Source organism: Charadrius vociferus, unplaced genomic scaffold (genome assembly GCF_000708025.1).
Source record: "Charadrius vociferus isolate BGI_N301 unplaced genomic scaffold, ASM70802v2 scaffold278, whole genome shotgun sequence".
NCBI classification, from domain to species: domain Eukaryota; kingdom Metazoa; phylum Chordata; class Aves; order Charadriiformes; family Charadriidae; genus Charadrius; species Charadrius vociferus.
Window position 1 is genome coordinate 339,151 of NW_009649705.1, and position 19,663 is coordinate 358,813.

General features: G+C 40.5%; 1 protein-coding gene across 1 annotated transcript in view; it reads left to right on the plus strand.

The window, feature by feature from the left end:
* Positions 1-19,663, plus strand: part of ATP8A2 (ATPase, aminophospholipid transporter, class I, type 8A, member 2) — a 279,869-nt gene that overhangs the window by 16,842 nt on the left and 243,364 nt on the right. Inside the window, exons 11-17 of the mRNA XM_009890610.1 lie at positions 6,873-6,978; positions 8,336-8,418; positions 10,085-10,134; positions 12,238-12,307; positions 14,057-14,141; positions 15,407-15,546; positions 18,721-18,859. Coding sequence (XP_009888912.1) covers positions 6,873-6,978; positions 8,336-8,418; positions 10,085-10,134; positions 12,238-12,307; positions 14,057-14,141; positions 15,407-15,546; positions 18,721-18,859 — 673 coding nt within the window. The remainder of the gene's footprint in view (positions 1-6,872; positions 6,979-8,335; positions 8,419-10,084; positions 10,135-12,237; positions 12,308-14,056; positions 14,142-15,406; positions 15,547-18,720; positions 18,860-19,663) is intronic.

A 19,663-nucleotide genomic window follows, 5' to 3' on the forward strand; every position in this document is an offset into this window, starting at 1 on the left:
GTAAAAATACCATTATTAAACAGTAATCCAGAGCATTGCAAGGTGGCTCTGGTGTGAGACCTGCTTTAAATAGTGCAAATATTGGGAATTCCAATTGCATAAAGGATGTAAGAGATGAGATTTAGTTGCAAGTTTAAGCTTAGCCTGAAACTTTGTGGTTAGTAATCTTAGCTGTTAGGTTGCGTCCTAAAGGGACCTAGTCCTTAGGAGAGTGTCAGTTCATTGCTTACTCGGAAACTACACAGCTATGAAGTGTTGGACTGGACACCAGACAATCTAAGTTGGTTGCAAAAAAAATGACCCTTTTCTGCAGAAGCTGTCTTGCATTGGGGGATTGATTGCTCTTAGACTTTTGTAGCTTGGCTGGTTAAGTTTAGCACGAGCATCTAAAATATAGTTACAACTTACTGTTTGTGTGCAGCAAAGCTTTGCTTTCTGTTTTTCTTTATGGTACTTAAGAAGTTGAAATGCAGCATTGGTGTAAATGCTTTAAGGAATATTTAATTATTTTGAATGTCACTATGTATTCCTCAGGGTGGTAGAGCCTGAAGATGGCTCCTATACATTTCAGGGTGGTGGCCCTGCCAGCACAATGTACTGGTTTCCTGTGTGGCTTCTGTAATTATCTGCACTGGAAGGACTTCCCACTGCACATAATTTGCAGCCAAGATTTGGGCTGCCTGCTGTTCTCTTGTGTTCTGTTTATTTATATATGGCTACAGTTATGGTTTATGGCAGTTGCTGACTCCAGGTGCTCATTCGGAATGGAAGGCTGCTGGTTTAGGTGCAGGCTACAGGTGAAGTGTGTTTGAGCTCTTCCTCACGGGCTGTTGCTTTAGGCGTCTATACAGAAAAGTGCTTTGGTACATCTTAATAGACTCAGCAGAGGCGACATGTGTCAAATGGGCTGTGAGATAGTTTGTCATCTAGCCTTGAGATGGCTCCTTAACTTTGGGATCTCTGTAGTGCTTTGACCTTCTCTGGGTTGAGCTTCTACCTTGGCAGATAGAAGGAATATTTGGTGTTGTAGCAGGCAAATAAGGGATTTGGGGAGCTTCCTTAGGTGTCACTTTATCTAGACAGTTCAGATAGTCTTTGTTATTTACATGTTGAACCCTTGTGAATCAAGCTTCCTTTGGGCTGACAACTTGGACAGATAAATATTGTTGCTATTGCACAGCTGACTGGGCTGAGCATGCGGTGAACTTGTCCCCCAGACAATCAGTGGGGAAACTTCTGGCTGATAAGTTGTACCTTGTGTAGGCCAAATGTATCTGTTGGAGTCTGACGATACTGGAGGGATGGATGCCACCCCCTGTCAAGTGGTGATTTAGCACAAGAATGCAAGGACTATGTGTGACAGTTTGCTTAAGAAGTTCAGATCCACTTTTCAAACTGCATGAGTGAGTTGAGGGCTGGGTTCCAGGGTTGTGGGAGAGGGGAGAGTTGCATGTTTCTAGCCCATTTAGGGTTTTGCATTACATCAGCTGTTAAGGTGCATAAACTGCTTCCTTCTGTCTGAAACTCCTTAGCGTCTTAGTTTGCACGGCTAGTAGATAGCTGCACATGCCACTTACAGATGTCTGACAATCTCTACTCATTTAGTGAACGGAGGTGATAAAGCTGAAGTGTTCCAGCACAAGCTGCCTTGTGGGGTCAGGTGGTGCTAGAATGGTCCTGGGCAATGAATTCGCTTTAAACATTTGCCCTCTTGCACTGAAGTTGTCAATGTGCTATCTCTCGCAAAAAGCTTAATGAGTGCTATTGCTCTGGTCTTGAAGACTTAACTTTTTTTTTTTCAATCTAGTCGCAAGTTTTAGTTAAGAGCTGTCTCAGTGCCAAGTAATTTTCTTTCCAGGTCAAAAACAAACAAAAAAAATAATGTACTTGTCCTCATGAGACTGTCTTCCATCTGCTAGGAAGATTTTTAGCATCCTGCATTGCCTCTAAATTTCATAGCTCTTCTGGGCCACAGGTGTGTAAGGACTGACTGATGGCCAAGTCCACTCTTGAGTAAGAGGCAAAGAATTATTGCCCTGTAGGAAATGTTCCAAGGAAAAACAACTTGTCTTGTGAAATACGCGGAGGTTTCTCTTGGCTTCTCTGGGATTTTAATGTGGAAGAAAGGACCTAGGTTTGTCTGCCTATGCTTTTTTCTTTATACCAACTTGTGTTGGATGAATTGTGCAGCAGCGCTAAGAGCACGATGCTGGCTTGTTTCTATAGGGGAAAATATTGTAATCTCTTACTACAATAAAAGATTAGTTATTTCCAAAAACTTAAGTTTGGTGAATATGCTAGATGGTCTTTATCCTGGTGCTTGTGTGTTGCACATGAGCTGTGAAGAAAATCATCATGGAGCTGCAAGCATGTTTGGTGCGGGGTTATTTTTTACCCCGATGATACGAGTGAAGGGAAGGAGTCAACAAGAGAAAGAACTGATTAATTTGGATATCATTGTAGACTCCTCTATTATCTACCTGGATTCTCTCTGAACTTCCTCTACTAATTCCAGTTTACATATGAACTTTATTCTGTGGACCCCGAACTGCCACTTGGGCAAGAAGCAGCAAGCATGTGGTATAGCTGCAGATGCATGAATTGATTCAGTGAGTATGTGTGATAAGTAGTTTAGCAGCTGGCCAGGCAGAACATGTAACTTGTGCTTAAGTTGAGCTTTTACATCAGTGAGGATGTTCATTTAGATCTCCAACATGTCTTCCTATTTTCACAAAGTCTGTGGGAACTGAGGCTTTTATCCCATTCAGCTGCTTTGAAATGGCTGCTGTGGTCAGCTGATTTTTTTAAAATGTTTTTTTAAAACATTGTTTTACAGCTCACAATTAAATTGTTATAGCTTCACGAGAAGTAACTTTCACTCTTATGGTTTTTGCCTTTACTGTGCATGGGACTCTCCTACTTTCCTTTTGCTCAAGTACAAGGCACTATCTTTAATTACAGGTTGTATTTTGGTGGCTTTGGGCAAGATAAACTTGCGTTTAACTCTGTTCATATTCAAATGCTGGTTAATGTGTTCTATGAGTCTGTGCCTGAAATATCCTAATTCTCTCCAGCCTTACCAGCTTCACTGTTCTGGAGGTGCCCAGTGTGGCTGGATCCTCACACTGTTCTCTAGATACTTTAATGAACAAAACAGTAGGAATCTTACATCTTTTTAAGACCGTTAGTCATAATTCTCCCTGGTAACGAAGTAGATAAGTATTTTACTGGCTGTCCTTGGTAGAATGTGACAGACTTATGCAAAGAAGCCAGCTCAAGTTGTTAGACTGTGCCTTAATATCCCATTGGCCATTTCTAGGCCATTTGCTTAAAAACCTGTCAGTCCTGCTCATCTGGAAATACTGTGAATGCAGGCACTGATCTGATAGTCCTACAAGTAGGAGAGGTGAATAAATACATTTCACTTCACATGCAACTTCCTTGTAATTTTATCAGGCTGTGAACAGTTGGCTAGAATAATGCAATTTCTGTCTTCAGAGTGAGGAGGCCCAGATAAGGGCATATGTGACAAATGTGCAGATATATAGCTCTGCAGAGCGCAGCTTGCTCCCCAAAAGACTGAATTTTGTCTGTGTTTTTGTTGCCTCCGAATACGGGCGAACACAAAGGCATGAAAACTTGTGATCCAGCTTCCTGACCAGTGGTCTGTTCCCTGCTTGATAATGGGTAATGCCGTGCCTTCTAGATAGGGGAACTTTGCTTTCAGCGTAACGTTTCGTAGGTAACAATCCAGAGATTCAGACATAGGCTCAGATTTCTGGAAGCCATGTGTCTGTAGTTCGCAGCTTGTAGGGGCAGTGTGCGAAGTACATTTAGCCAGGGAGGTATATCGCTGGTGTTGGTAGTTGTATACCAGGTGTTCTGTGGATCTTTGGAGAAGACATAGAGAAGCAATAGCTTTCACCTGGAGCTGCTGGTGCACAGGAAGAAAAATGTGGGGAGAAGGCACTTAAGAGAGCTGCCTGTGAACAGAAGACTGAAATATGCAGACTTTGTTCCCGATACAGGTAGAGAAGGAAAAAATGGGGTGGGAAGAAATAGAGCTGAGCTGAACAAATGAGCAGGCATGGAATGTCTCAGGGACCATCAGTAATGATTTGAGTACTAAAATGGCAGAGACTTGCTTTAATAGAGGAAAATAAGTAATAACGCAGAATAAGTTAACCTGTAGGACTTCTGTCTTATGCTGGGGTTAAACTTGGCATAGTGCAATGGATGTATTTCACCACAGAAGCTATTAATGAGTTTTATGTTCACTGCTCTGAAGTAGGAATTTGATTGCTCTATACTGATTCACGCCAGTGCAACAGATCCTGTGTCAGTGCTGAAACAACATAGAAAGGAAACAAATGACAGCTGTGTGGAGAAGCGGATGTGATAAGATGGGCCTCTGGTGATCTCCTGCTGTAGAATTGGAAGATTGCCATGTAATACATTGTGAGCTGTGAAAATACCAAGACAGCAACAAATTACGCTGCGGGCTTGAAAGCAGAAATATATACGTACGAAGGATTAAAATCTATGACACTACCGGACACAGCTTCTTTCCAGCTGATAGAACACATACTATGAAAGCGTGTATTGGGCTAGGTGATATGCGTGTAAGAAGGACATCAAAGGTCTGCAGCAATGGATGCTGAAATGAGAATCTGGCAGGCTGTGTGGTTTGAGATTGAGATAAAACTTTCATTTCTCTCACTGGAAATAATGGAGCAGCAGTAACCTCCTGACCAGTAATTTGCTGTGGTCTTAACATTTCACACTCTACTTTCTGATTATATTCTGTCTGCTCATTTTCTTGAATGCAGCCTCTGCACTCCAGCATGTCAAAAGCTACAACTGTTGTTATTTTAGTGGCATGTTGACCATACAATTCAGAAGTTTTAGTATGCAAAGATAAAGATTCTGTGTGAAACAGTTGTTTTGAAAATATTCATGACAAAGTACATGAAATAAAACAAGGGTATAAGTATTGGATTTTCAGTCTTTTTATTACACTTTTTTTCTGATATGCTTACTTTTTGTTGACACATGTTAACACAACATTTGCTGGCTGGCATTGTTTCATGGCTTTCATAGTAATTGAGTTCCTGCTAATTAAACCTTGCTATTGCCAGTGCATCTTGCTGTTGTACAAGCATGTAGGCTATGTGCACCATATTGAAAAGGCAAACAAAAACTCAATGATTTTTTTCCCTATACTTGGCCTTCTTCCTGAAATAGGGCCTGAGATGAAAATAAGGTTTTGTTGCATACCTTGGCTTGAGGAGAGAAGCATTACTATGCCTCAGAGCCAGCTGTGAATGTGGCTGGCCTAATTGTGAGAAGTCGCATTTTAAGTACCCCTCTAAGTGAGAAATGAGGCGTTTTTAATGTCTCAGTGGGTCTATGTGATTAAAGGGTTTTATAAAATAACTGCTGCATTTCAGATAGTAGTACTCTTAAAAAAAAATAATGTAAAGTCTCTCACATCAGGTTTTTTGGTGGCGTGGAGTTTTTACTTGAAAAAGTTTCATTTGAACATTGTAGCCTTTTTTCTGTTATGAAACATTCTGGTGTATGCTAGCATAATAAATTGTGTAAAGGCATACTTTAATGTTAAAAAAAACCTTGGATCCTGTTTTACTAGAATCTTGTAGGATTCTTTTCCATCTGATCTTGGTTTTAGTATTACAATAGTGGGTTTTTGGCCTGACCTTATGCTAACAGCTCTTGTAACGCTCTTGATTTTTGCAGTGGCTCTGTTAAGATAGAGTATATATAAAATACGCTATGCTAATGAAAACTTTGGAAACTAGATGATAATTTCATATGCAAAAGTTATGTGAGAGTTTGCAAAGTCAGCTAAGGCTTTCTGCAAAGGTAGGACTGCTAAGTTCATGTCTGACTCAGTCACTGAGCAAACGGCTGCTGTGATGTAAAATTTTGATGCTACCAACTGTGGATATTACGGATATAGCAGAGTTGAAGGGGAACATGTGTTCATTTCAGCTGTTTCAGCCAACATCTTAAAGATCTGTGTGAACTATGGATGAAGTTAGCATGGCAGGTGGTGAGCTGGGCAGCTGAGTACCGTTCCTGACTGCTATGAGACTGGAAATGCCGTGCCACAGGCACTGGTGGAAAGGAGGGAAGGATGGGCTGGGGGACTCCATTTCAAGTCACTACAGCTAGAGTTGTCAGAATTTGCTCCTCAGAGACTTGTGATTTAAGTGCCATAGCGTCCTCACTGAGTTGTAGACCTCATGTCTCTTCAAGCACTTTGGGATGGCTGGTGATAATGCAGTCTGTGATAATGTTCTGTATTGTGTCTTCTCATGATGCTGAATATGTAGGGACCATTGGTCAAATTTCTACTTGGATTGATGATGTATTCCTGTGGAAAAGCACCTGATGTTGCTTTCTGCTGGCTAATCATCTGCTGTCAGCTCTGGATGTTCATCACTAAGGGTGCAGTTGCAATGAGTTTAATTCTGGTGGTTACTGTCAATCTCTTGAAAGCTGTTGTGGAAGCTACCACAGTAGTAGTTCCTGTTGCCTGATTATCACCACCATCTTGTGGTAGACATCTTTGGCTGTATGAAGCTTGGGGTGCTTGGAGAGGGTGTTAGAATATTCTGGCTTCCCAGCTCTCTGCAACTACAGTGAAGTCTGTTATTAGCACTCTAGTTCGTTAACACTGCCCCTTAACTCTGCTGTATTGATGTTCTGGGACCAAGACAACTACTATAAAAAGAGAACAGAAAATTTTTTTTTTTGTCTATGCTACCAAAGAGGCCTTCTCAGGTTAGTGAACAGCTGCCTCTGTCTGTGTGTATTATTAAACTTGACTCTCCTGATCTCCTGTCTAGCCCACAGCTGTGCACATACAGGAGTTCCTCACTTTGCTGGCCGTCTGTCATACTGTTGTTCCTGAGAGACAAGGAAATACGATAATCTACCAGGCCTCCTCTCCAGGTTGGTTGTTGCTGTCGTCTTGGGGAGGGAAGGAGTGAGGGGAGTAGAAGCAGATGAATGGGGGATAAAAGGAAAGTCTAGAAATTTCTGAAAAGCTCATTGATTTTTAAAAGCAAGATGTCCTCTATGATGTTAGTGGTAGATCTGGCATCTTCTGTCACCAGTGTACACAGCTTTTGAACGCCTCATACAAAACGGCCAAGTCTATGACGTTTCTGTGGAGCTAAGCTAGGCTTATGGTCCCTTTTACTCTGGCCTCTTTCTGCAGGGGTGAAAAGCAAAAGTAATACTCTGAGTGACTTGTTTTCCCTATATAGAGCTGACCTATGGAAGTACTGAGTTGTTTCTGCATGAACAGTTACTTGCTCCATTTGGCATGAGTGCAAACTGTTTTTCTTGATCTAGTAGCTTCCCGTGTTGCTTTAAGCACATAGATGCTGATACATGACACAATGCAACAAAGAGCAGTCTTGACTGTGTTCGGGCCTACCCTTCCCCCACTTCTTGCTGCTTTCAGGCAGCACAGTGGTACTGAAAGAGGTAGGCAGGGCCAAAATGCAGAACAGTAGGGTCCTGCTCCCCATCAAATTTATCTTCATTTCTGAGGGCGTTTCTAGAATTGTTGTAGTGATGTATTGGGTGATAAAGCATCAGCATTTCTATTTGTCTTAAAGTGTCTGAAGAGTTGGGTGAATGGCTCATGTAAGGCAGTTCTAGTCAGTGTTGATGAACTGTGAGGAGACCAAGGGAGCAGCAGAGACATTAGGGCTGCTTGAGCTGGGTACTAAATTCACTTGTATGGTGGTTGTGCTTAATGGCACTTGCTCCTTAATGAGGCTGTATAACTATATACTAGAGGTAGAGGTGTTGGCTCTGGTTTCAGCTCGCTTATTTGAGCTCTTAATGACACTGCCCAATTCAGTCTCCAGAAGACAATGCTGTACTTATTTCTATAGCACCTGAACTTTGTGCCTTTACAGCAGGAAAGAGATTAAATGCATGTCACAGGAATTTAAAGTAGCATAGCTTTGATCTTGCTTTCAGAACAGGTATTTCCCCTTTTTTCATGTAGAAAGGTATGACACCTCCACAACAATAGTTTAATGCTTCAGTAGTTACAGGATGCCTTGTACAGATTGAGTATGAAGATTGTGTAGTTGATATTACATGGCCTGCGTAGGATTAAAATGTGAATGTTGTGGAGGTGTGTGCAGAGCTACTCTAGCAGCCCTGCAGGCGTGGGAGTACATGGGGAAAGGGGGCTGCTGTGTTTTCAGCAGTGTGGCATATTTAAGTATGGGCTTTGCAGGCTTCTTCTATGTAACAGATCAAACTTAAGCTTTTATTTTATTGGCAGATGAAGGGGCATTAGTGAAAGGAGCAAAAAAACTTGGTTATGTCTTCACAGGACGGACTCCGCATTCGGTTATCATTGATGCGGTAAGTAGTAGACATGCATGGCACTGACTGCCAAGCTCATGCAGAGCACAGATGTCTCCTGTGTGGTCCTTGTGAGTTTCTCTTTACAGGGCGTATAGGACACCATATGCAAAAGGTTTTTGCAGACTGGGAAAAGTTTTTGTCTTTATTTTTAGATGCAAAGTCCTCTGCCCTTCTGTGTGGCATGGGCAACAGGAGGTTGCAAGATTATATGGGAAATGCCAGCAGTTGTGCCTGAAGAGTATTTCCCTTGTCTAGGGAGCACAGATGAGCACACTCTCATCAGAAGGAAATTTATGTATCTGGGAGATTTTCTGACTATTATATTTAATGGTTGCTGTACTTCTAAATATTTGATTTACTGTGTTAAAATGGAATTTTTCTCCTGAGTAGGATCTCCTGTAGAAGATATTTGTTTAACAAGCTCTGGATGCAGGGGCGTGTAGTTAACAGATTAGAGTTGACACAGGCAGTCTCAAACTCATGGGGCCATGGTCTGACTTATGTTGCAGTCTAAGCTATTAAGTGGCTCCAGATTTATGCAGGTGCGACTAAGATGAGAACTCTGTCTGTGGAATACATAGTGGGGTGCTTATTAAGAATAATGGGTGTATTTTTTTGCCCTTCCTCTCAGGTGCATTCACTTTCAAGTTTTTTGGTACGCTGCCAAGCTAAGCACTTATAACATACATCTTTCTAGGACTTGTCACAAACTTTATAACTGCTCAGAAAACTGTTGCTTAGTTTACGAGGAAGAGCTTACGATGAGCAGTTGTCATCCAGAGCTATTTAGGATCTTTCCTCTGCAGGAAGACCCAGGCCCACCTGACCTAGTCTTATATTCCTCATACATAACAAGCTGGGAGAGTGGTCAATCTATAGCCAGCAATAAAAGCTGTCACTCCCAGAGGTTCCTGTTATCTCCTCATTGCCTACATCTGTGGCAGTACATGTAACATGTCTTGGGGATATTGCTGAATTTATATGTGCCTCATAGGACATAACTCTGTAGTGCAATTAGATTTTGCTACAGCCCTTTCTTTAACCACTGGAGTTCTGAGACTCCAGTAACTCCCACGGTTTCTTCCATCTGTTATACAACAGGAATGGCAAAGGCAAGGCGTTTATAAATCCTTTTCCTTCCTCAAGTTGCTCATGCTCAACCCCAGCAAACAGTTGTTCATAATAGGAATTATTCCTCAGTTAACCATTTTTGCCACAAAAAATACAATCTAATATTCAAGTAAAAGAAATATTAAGGGAGTTCAGACAAAAGTTATTGTAATACCAAATCTGATGGTATCTTTATTTTAACTTGGAATAATGCTTACAGTCTGTAATATGTCTCTTACTTAATAGCTGTTAAGAAGTAAATATGCATCTTAACTTTCACAGCATGTTTATACTTCTAGACTAAGATATTAGTTCATTAAAATAGTGTAAAAATGGTAAGTGGAGGACGCCACGATTTCAGATGTTCAGGAAGATTAGAATTCCTTCATTAAATAGGGCTCTACGTATTTTTTTTAACCAGGAGAGGGAGCTATTACCATAGCTTATTCACACTGGTATGCGTAAATAAAGGTGCTTTAGCCAGTTAACATGTCTACAAATGTAAGAATATACTGCAAGTTATACTTATAATAGTACATGCTTTTTTTTGTAGCTGGGAAAAGAAAAAACTTTTGAAATTCTTAATGTGCTGGAGTTTTCCAGGTAAGTTTTCCTCTTGTATACTAAATGCAGGAGAACCATTTCTATAAATGTTTTGTCTAGAACAAAAAGACTCAGCTGATGCAGTAGAAAAGCTTAACTTCCTTAATTTTATCCTGCCCCTCCATCTCCTTGTTTCTAATACAGGACTAATGCAGAGCTGCTTACAAGCTGTTGGCATGTGAATATGAAGTTCTCCCCTGGCACTGCAGCTCTGTTGGCTTATTGAGAAACTGCTGCCCTGGAAGTGTCACTCTGTGCCTCGTTGATTTCCTTGTGTCACTTGTCTGCTTCAAGAACATGTTTTAAGTTTGGTATTGCACTTCCATAGTGCTTCTGTGAGCTACTTGTTTTTTGAATAGGTGGAATCTCCAGCTGGAAGGCTTTTTGGTGCCCCTTTAAGAACCACTCCAGCTATGAAAAACTAAACCTTGCAGGCACTCTTAACTTGTCAGGCTAGTTAGGATTGGCACTGCATGGGTAGCAAGAAGCTTTGTGTGATGAATTGGGCCCCTAAATCACTGGAGATCATAAAAGGTGCTTTGTCTTTGTCAGTTGATAAAGTTTTGTCAGTTTGGATGGCGCTAGTCAGTAGGCTCTTCTGCTGTTTTTTCTAATCTTGCTGTGGCTTAAAGCCTTGCTGTCTTTGAGTTGTGCTCTAATAGGAGTATTCAGTAAAACTGAAGTCAGGGAAGGTTTGGGTAGGCAGCTTTTCTTGTGTCCTGACTTCCTTTGAAGATGGCTCTTATTTTTCCTTTTCATTCAGAATGTAGCTACACAGGCTACTTGTGGGAGTATCTAAAAAGGTGCTAGGAGAGTTCTTCAGGGTTTCTGACAAGTTGACCAATTCCCTGGTGTCGGTAGACAGCAGTATGTGTAGCCTACGTGCAGCACTGGTAGAAAATGCTGGTTTAAATCTTTCCTGTGTGTAACAACTTCAAGTGAGGGAGCGCCTATAATTAGATTTCAGAAAGCACGTGGAAGTTTCCCAGTGTCATTAGCTTGCTGCAGAAATTCTGGGCACAGTTAATTGCTGTCCTTCCAGACTTACTTCAGAAAGTCCCAGGAAGGATTATGTTTTGTCTGATCATACATGCCAAGAGCTTACTTTCTTACAAATGGCTCTTGAGCCCTGAAAAGTTGTTAAATCTCCCTGAGCAACTTTGGAGGAGGAAGAGGATTGCTCTACACTCTGATCTCTTTGTACATATTGGCAAGAAGAGGATGAGGAGGGAGGGTGCTTCTGAGTCCTCCTTTTGCTGAGAATAATTATACTTAGAGATAACTTTCTTTGAATATGAAACTACAGGTTCTTCAGGGTTTTCTTGAGAGTTGGTTTACTTCCCTCTGTCTCTTAGATGCTATGTTTTTTTCCCCAGTGGGTCTTTAAAAGGAGAGGTTGATAAGTGAAATGCCAAAATTTAACATTTAAAAAAATCCTTACCTACCATTATTAAACATCTGTGTACATTATGGCACTATTTTAAAAGCTTATCTAAAACTTGACTGTCTTTATATGCAACCCTGCTCAGAGGGTCTGATTTTGTTCTACGTTATCCCAACTATATTAGTCTGAATAGACCAATATAAAGAACCTGTAGGGGAGGTCAAGAGCTGGTCTGTACAATGTGTGACTCCTTTCTATGATGTTTTTGCATTCTTTTGTGTTAAGAACTGGCCTTGTCAGTGGCTGATTATTTCAGTGTCTGTTGTGCCTATAATTAATACACATTTAGCCTGAATGATTCAATTTCTAGCTTGAGTCCCCAAAACAATTTTGCCTGAGGAATAAGGAAAGGCTGAGAACAAATGAGATTCCCCTTCTTTCAAGAGGATTTTTGTGCCATCTTGCTCTTTTCAAAATTCTTGTTCACGTTTGGGTGCAAGTCTGGTTGAGTGCTTGCCAATGGGAGCCATAGGGCTGAAGCTGGAAATGGGCAACCTAATATTTCTCCTTGCTGTTGAGGATTGTGGGGTCTTAAGTTACTTAAGTAACATCTCACCTGATCTCAGATGCACTAAGTGCACCTGAGAAAATTCACTGCTACAACAGAACTTATTCTTCATTACTATGACTAATGAAAACAAATATTTTTCTTCCAATAGTAACAGGAAGAGAATGTCAGTGATAGTTCGAACTCCAGCAGGACAGCTACGTCTCTACTGCAAAGGGGCTGTAAGTAATTATGCTACCTAATGGAAAACTAACACTACCAGTTATTGTTTCAACAGCTGTGGCTGATGCTGGCATTTCATGTCTCGCACATGATACCTGTTGGCTTTCTGTTTAGGGCCAAGTGATTTAGGAGATCTGTAATTCCTCCTCTGACTCTTTTTGCAGGCAGGAAGATTGGTAGGCTTTCTGCTACCTAGCTGAAATCCTGAAATTAATGGGAGCAGTACCCTTTAGTTAAGCAAAGGCAGGATTTCACCCAGCTGTGCAGCAGCAGTTCAGGAGCTAGACTAAATGCTGTTATCTGAATCTGTAATACAAAAATCTGCTCTCGAGTGGTTGGCTCTTGATCTGGCTCTCTTGTGTCTCTGCACCTGCTGCTATTTGTCATGGTGACTTGCACCATGTTGTGCTTCTGTCTTCACTGACAAGAGCAATAACTTACCTGAGTACAAAGGCTGCAAAACTAGCATTGGCCACGGCCAGAGAGTGGTTCTAATTTCAGTGGAGTACTATGGAGTTGGCTTTTTGCAACAGGGAAAACTATTTCTTACTTCTCTAAGGATCTGCTTTACTTGAATTTGTCCTGACATATAGGTCTGGTTGCACTGCTCTGTTGCTTCAGTGAAACCCCCCTGGTTTAATAAAGTTTTGTCAGCTTCATGCTGGTGTGGTGGGAGTGAATTAAGCCCACTGTTATTGTGCAGTATTTCAAAGTTCTGTGCCTAATAGGACTGCACAGATCTGCAACTACTTGTTGCTCATACTATGCCTGAGTTCACACTGTTGCTTGGAGTGTGGCACTGGAAGGGATGGAGAACAGGAGAGTTTGTAGTAAGAAATTTCTTGTTGCCTTCCATATGAGCAGGCTCAGATCTCTTCACAGAGCAAAAGGATTGTAGTAACTAGTGTAATGTGGGGTTTTGTCTTGTATGTTCTGCTGCATCCACTACTCATCTAATCTGTAAGTTAACTGCCTGTTCTACATGAACTCTTCCACATTCTGATAGTCATCTCGTGTCCTGTCACTCCCATCATAAATTACTTGTTATGTATGCTTACCTCCAATCAATGATAAATGTAGGCCTGTTTACTGAGCTTCAGAGTACATGTTTGAGCAACAGTAGGGTTTCTATATTTCACGTGTGTTGCAACTTGTTCTGGTAGTTGCAGAATAAAATCCAGAGACTGTAGATATGTGGGTGATGGTGTTCTCTTTCGATTGCAGCTGTTATCTGGGCCTTTTCAATTGCCCTTTGATTTAGTGGTGAAGAAAATTGCTGCAGGAGGAAAGTTATTTCTGAGAGAATTTTGTGGTAGAACCTGTTCAGTGTTTCTGCCTTCTGTTTTTTAATATCAGTGGGAATCTTTTGTAGAGAGGATTGCAAGAAGCTCTTCTATATGGGACTACAATGCGTACTGAATAAAACCAGACACTTACATTCCCTGAAAATGAATATATCAGCTTAGTAATTCAGAAAGGAGTGTTCTGTACTGCCCAATAATGGGGATCCCTTTATGGAGAGAGGGGAGGAGGGCAGAGTCTACTTCTGTCCTTGTTATTTAAAGTGGATGCAGTATCTCTACTAGGCTCAAACCAGAGTCTCTAAAACCCAAATGTATTGCTTACAAATACAGTCTTGGGTTCTGATATTAGCAAGTCTGCTCAGATTACTTCACTTGAGCTTGTAAATACTAAATGGAAACTTTGCATGTAGACTTGCTGTGTTGTAATGAATTTGTTTTTAATAGGATAATGTAATTTTTGAGAGGCTTTCAAAAGATTCCCAGTATATGGAGCAAACACTGTGCCATCTTGAATACTTCGCAACAGAAGGTAAGAGAAACAGCACGTCATGAGAGTTCAGTTTATCAAATTACTTATAGCATGTTTTGCATTGTCGAAGCTCTGTGGTGCCAAATAAGATGGTTATGAAGATAAATTAAGAAGTAGTGTGTAATTGGCAAATTAACAAGTCTAGGATAACTTAAAGCCAAAGGAAGTTTGTGCCCTACTTTTGTGTGATTTCAATAGGGAAGCGGAATTTAGAAAGAAAAGATGGGGTTCTCTGTGCCCATGATGAAGGGAAAGCATGTGAGTTGTATTGCCCAGAATACCTCAATTACATTGGAGTCAGTGGTGTGATTACCAGTATAAAAGTCAGGTGGCAAAGGCCCTGGCTTTGTGAAGCAAAGTGATAGTCTGAACATGCCGAGAAGCCTGGAAGACCAAGACATCAAAGATGATCTGGAATGGTCTCTAAGGCCTTTATGACTGATCTAACATGTCTGTTCACAGGGGAGCGCTTGGCTTTGTTCCCTCTTCTGCAGCACTATGAGATATTTGCATTATAGTAAAACCACAAACCAGTGGTTTTCTTCCTAAATCTGAAAATGTTATTCAGCTTGCAAAAAAAAAAATATTTTTTTTTTGCAGATTCCCAGTAATGAAACTCTTGTATTTTATGGCACACACTTTGCTTGACTCATGCCAGAAAAAAAACCCATTACTTCTGTATGTTAATTTTTGTCAGTGGTCTAATAAAATGGTTTTTATACTTCTTGGGCCCTATTCTCCGCTCTGTTGTGCATGTGTAACTCCTATTATTAATGTGAGTTATGTGCATACACTGAAGGCAGAAAAACAGTCGTCTTAAAAGGAAGTGTGGGCTGTGTGCGATGTTTGAATAAGTAATATCTCCAACCACAATATGTAGCTAATTCTTGAATTTGATCTTTTTAAAAATACATGAAAGTCAAGTTTGCTTTCATACTTAAACTGAAAAGATTAAAGATGACACTTTTGTTGCTCCAGTACGGCTAGATTGCAATACTGAAAAGGAGGGAGAAGTTTGTGCCCGTTATCCTCTCCGTTGATTTGCACCAACATTAGTAACCTAAATGAGCCAGACTTTTGTTTTGAGAACCCAAATGCTTTAAAAATGTACAGGGAGATTTTCTGGAACCCAGAGTTTAAGAGTGTACGTTAAAAGCTCCTGTTCCAGCAAGAGGATTAGAATTGAGCACACATTAGGGCATTAATGATTTGCTGATACTCAGTGTGATTTTTACTGTGTGTAATGGCTCTCTTCTGTTTTGTAGGTCTGAGGACTTTGTGCATTGCTTATGCAGACCTGTCAGAGAACTCTTACAGAGAGTGGTTGAATGTCTACAATGAAACCAGTACAGTTCTGAAAGACAGAACTCAGAAGCTGGAGGAATGCTATGAGATCATTGAGAAGGTAAGGCACATTTCTGAGAATCAGATATAAATTCCCTTACATGTATCTTTTTTTTCCCCCATGGAATTTAGGCTTTATACAGTAAAACTGTTAATTTTGTTCATGAAAAATTGAAAAGGTACTTTTTTGGCAACCTGTTCAGTCCATGGACCTCTCAAGTTTTAGTTCATAAATCTGAGACACGTTTATGTATTAAGGGTCATTGATACTTGCAAAGGCTTTTCTCACAGTCTTTTTATCTTGCTATCTTGTGTAAGGTAACTTGAGAAAGATAATATATAAAATCATTGTGTTGCACCAAGTTTGCATGGACTAGTATATGAAGAGAAGCTTTTTCCTTTTCATATAGCAGTCACAGTTGAAATTTTCTGAAGGCTGTTGTAGATGCTGTAGATATCAAGTGCTCACTGGGGCCTGTAGCCAGACTGAACAAAGTTGGAAAAAAAAAATAATGCTCTTTTCATGCAAATTGCAGAACTCATAATTCTGGAAGGGGAGAGCGGGTGTCAGAACCAGTTTGAAACTGTAATCCCACACTGAATGAAATGTTAAAATGTCGACACTAGGGGCCAGTGTTTCTTTGATACTTGTTGGTCCTACTGCTTTTTCAACTGCTGGTCATCACACTTCTCACCTACACCTGTTCATGCTTTTTCCCTCTGTTCCAGTTATTTCACTCGTTTTGTTCAGTGGTTTATTTTAAGCACCCTTTAAACTTCAGTTGCTTTTGTTAATTAATATTGGCAATGCAGCTTAAGTTCTGGAATACTGTTGGCTGGTTATTTAAGTTGGGGCAGAAGAGAGGAGTAAGCCGAGACTAGGGTGGGGGCTAGCTTTCAGAGTAACAGGAAAAAAAACTCCAAGGACTTTATGCAGATCTCCTTGTGTTGGTCGGTTAGTAGCAGTGTGGTTATCTCATTCTTGATTCTCTAGATCTCATATCTCCTTTCAGTTTTCTGCTACCCTGTGCTGTGCTCTCATACTCTTCTCTTTTCACAGAGGTAACAAATGATCAAGGGTGATCAATCCATTAGTGTGGGTTGATTCTGTCACTTTAAAATGTGTTCTCAATCCCTAGATCACTTTTAGCCATCTGCCTTCTACCTTTTTTTACGAGGGCACCCTTAGAGTGAGTTATAGAACTGGAGTTTTGGACTTGGTGCCATATTTGTAGGAAATACCCACTGTATTCCTTTCCTGTTATTGTTTGCTGGTCACACCAAGGAACCACTTGAAACTTCATTTCTTTTCTTAGAATTGGTATTTCTGAGGTTAAATTCTCTGATCTGTAAGCATTTCTTTCTAGATAATAAACTGGCTTGTGGCTGTAACATAATGTCTTTTAACAGGCCAATTTCTCATCTGAGGGCTCAAATGAGAGTGGGAGAGCTACTTTGAGTCTGAGGTCACTGGATCGTAGTACAGGTGCCCATGTACAGACAGCATTGAACTGACTTCCCTCCACCCCCCCTATAAACTGTCTGAGAGGGCTTCAGCAGATGCAGTAGTAACTCCCCTGCTTGGGTAGCTTGGCCATGCCGATTCCTGTGCTGTCATGTTTAACTCCTTAATAAATACATTCGAGAGTGTAAGACAGTTTGCGGTTATGCACTTGGATTGTGTGTGTTAAATTCACTAAAGCAAATGACTTATGGGAGTTGATTCTACTACCTTTACTGACTGAATATCTTGTAACAAAACTTAAGCTTTGTCAAGACCTGTACCTAATGCCAGCCTACGCACCTGTATGAATAACAACTTCCCCTTCTGTTCTCTATGCATGCATAGATCCATAAAGCAGAATCTGTTCTAATGCCCTCTTCATAGAATCACAGAATGGTTTGTGTTGGAAGGAACCTTTTAAAGATCATCTAGCCCAATGCTCCTGCCATGGGCAGGGACTTTTTTCACTAGATCAGGTTGCTCAAAGCTCCATCCAACCTGACCTTGAACACTTCCTGTCATAGGGCCTCCACAGCTTCTCTTGGCAACCTGTTCTGTGTCTCACCACCTTCATTGTATTAAAAAACAACCAAAAACCAAAACAAACAATAAAAAAAAAAACCCAAAACTTCTTCCTCATGTCTGATGTAAACCTACCCTCTTTCAGTTTAAAATCACTGCCCCTTATCCTGTCACAACAGGCCCTGGTAAAAAGTCTTTCTCAGTCTTTTTATAAGCTTCCTTTATGTATTGAAAGGCTGCAGTAAGATCTCCCTGGAGCTTTCTCTTCTCCAGGCTGAACAACCCCAGCTCTCCTAACTTCTGTTCACTTGGTCTGTTTTCACTTGTTTTGAATTGTAATAGTCCCTACAAAGAATTGAAACTGTTATCTTTTTTCCTGTGCAATTCTGAAATTGTACAGTATAACTAAACTCAATTTGTATCAATTTCTTTTAAATTGAACAGCTGTATATGTCTAAGGAATCATTAAAATGCTTTTAAAGTTAAAATCTGCTGACTAGATTGTGCCTTTTGATGAGGTTTATTTCTTAGGTATTTGTCTGCCTGACTTTTTTTTTTGTAACTTGGCCAAATTTCTTCAAGCAGTTGCTTTAGAGTTGCATAAGACTATGGCTAACTCTAGTACTAAATTTGTTGTATGAGACATGTTTTTCTGGCAGACATCTGTATGTAGACTAGAGATACTTGGGTTGATTAACGTTCATACCACTTGTATTACATAAATGTAGTGATTATATCCATAAATAGTTGCAGTAATTTTTGCTTTCAGTGATTGTATCCAGTCTGTATGTACATTTTATGGGAGGGAAAGTAGTTTAAATGATGTGATGCCAGGTGACTTTTTTTTTGTGAGCTTGGGAAATATATCAACTGTGACCATTCATCATGTTGCTATGGTGATTAGTGAATGCTCTAGCATACATGTTCATCCGTAGACTAGCTTTGGAGTTGTATAACTTCAGTTAATTGCTCTTGAAACATTGCCATCTTTCTGATTAGAAACACTCGGTTCCATTCTGTACCTCTTGAAATGTGAATTGTAGGCAGAGGAAGTAGAATTGCCACCCCAAAAACTTACTGTACTGTATATTGCTTGTCAAAACGCTGTATTAGCAATGAGGCACAACATGCTGTCTTTAATTCCTTTTTGAGTGTGTTCCAAACGGAGGTTTATCATAAGAAAACAATCCTTCAAATTCTCTTTTCCAGGATTTATTGCTGCTTGGAGCTACAGCCATTGAAGACCGCCTGCAAGCAGGTGTTCCAGAAACAATAGCCACACTAATGAAGGCAGAAATTAAGATCTGGATTCTGACAGGGGACAAACAGGAAACGGCTCTCAATATAGGTATCCATCTTTCTGGTTACTCTGAATTTGTCTGGTATGTGGGAGGTTACATACTAGATCTGCTGTGCGGGGTTTTAGACAAAAACAGGCCTGCTTTTTGTAGAATGGTTCCTTGGTAGCAGACAGGCATGTGGTAGCCTTCACTTTGGAGAAGGGAGGGGGGGAGTTGGACTGCAGTCTTTGCTCTGAGTGTCAGGCTAAAGGGACACTTCTGCTCTTGGTTAAGTGCAATTCTTGTATGGAGTGAAGAGGGAACTCTCAGTTCTGATGGAAACTGGAGAGCTCAACCAGACTGTAATACTTCAGTTATACTGTGCATTATATCAAACTGTTACAGCTTTTTTCTGATCTTACTGACTGCCTTTTCTAGAGTTTGGGGTATGATGTGTAATACGGTAATGCAAAGCATATAGCTTACAACTTCTTGCATATATTGTCTGTGAGAGCAGGTGGATGCTTGAATAATTGCTCCTGCTGTCACCTTATGACACATCTGTTAGTCAAGTATGTTGTGATTGTTAGTGGAAGTGTGTTGTGGCTATTGAGTGTATGGGTAGAGTTTGGTTGGTTTGAATAATTAGGTTGAATATAACCCATAGATATGAGGTTTTTTCTCAAAGTGCGATATGGATATTGTCTCAAACTTGTTGATGCATCTTAACTTACAAACTGCACTCTTTGTAATGCAAAAAAATCTTGTACTTTTTGTTGATATCATTGCAAATTAAAGTATTGGATGTGCTTGGGTACTGACATAATAGAATAGCAACCTACTTAAGACATAGGTGTTTATCTGGTTTTGCA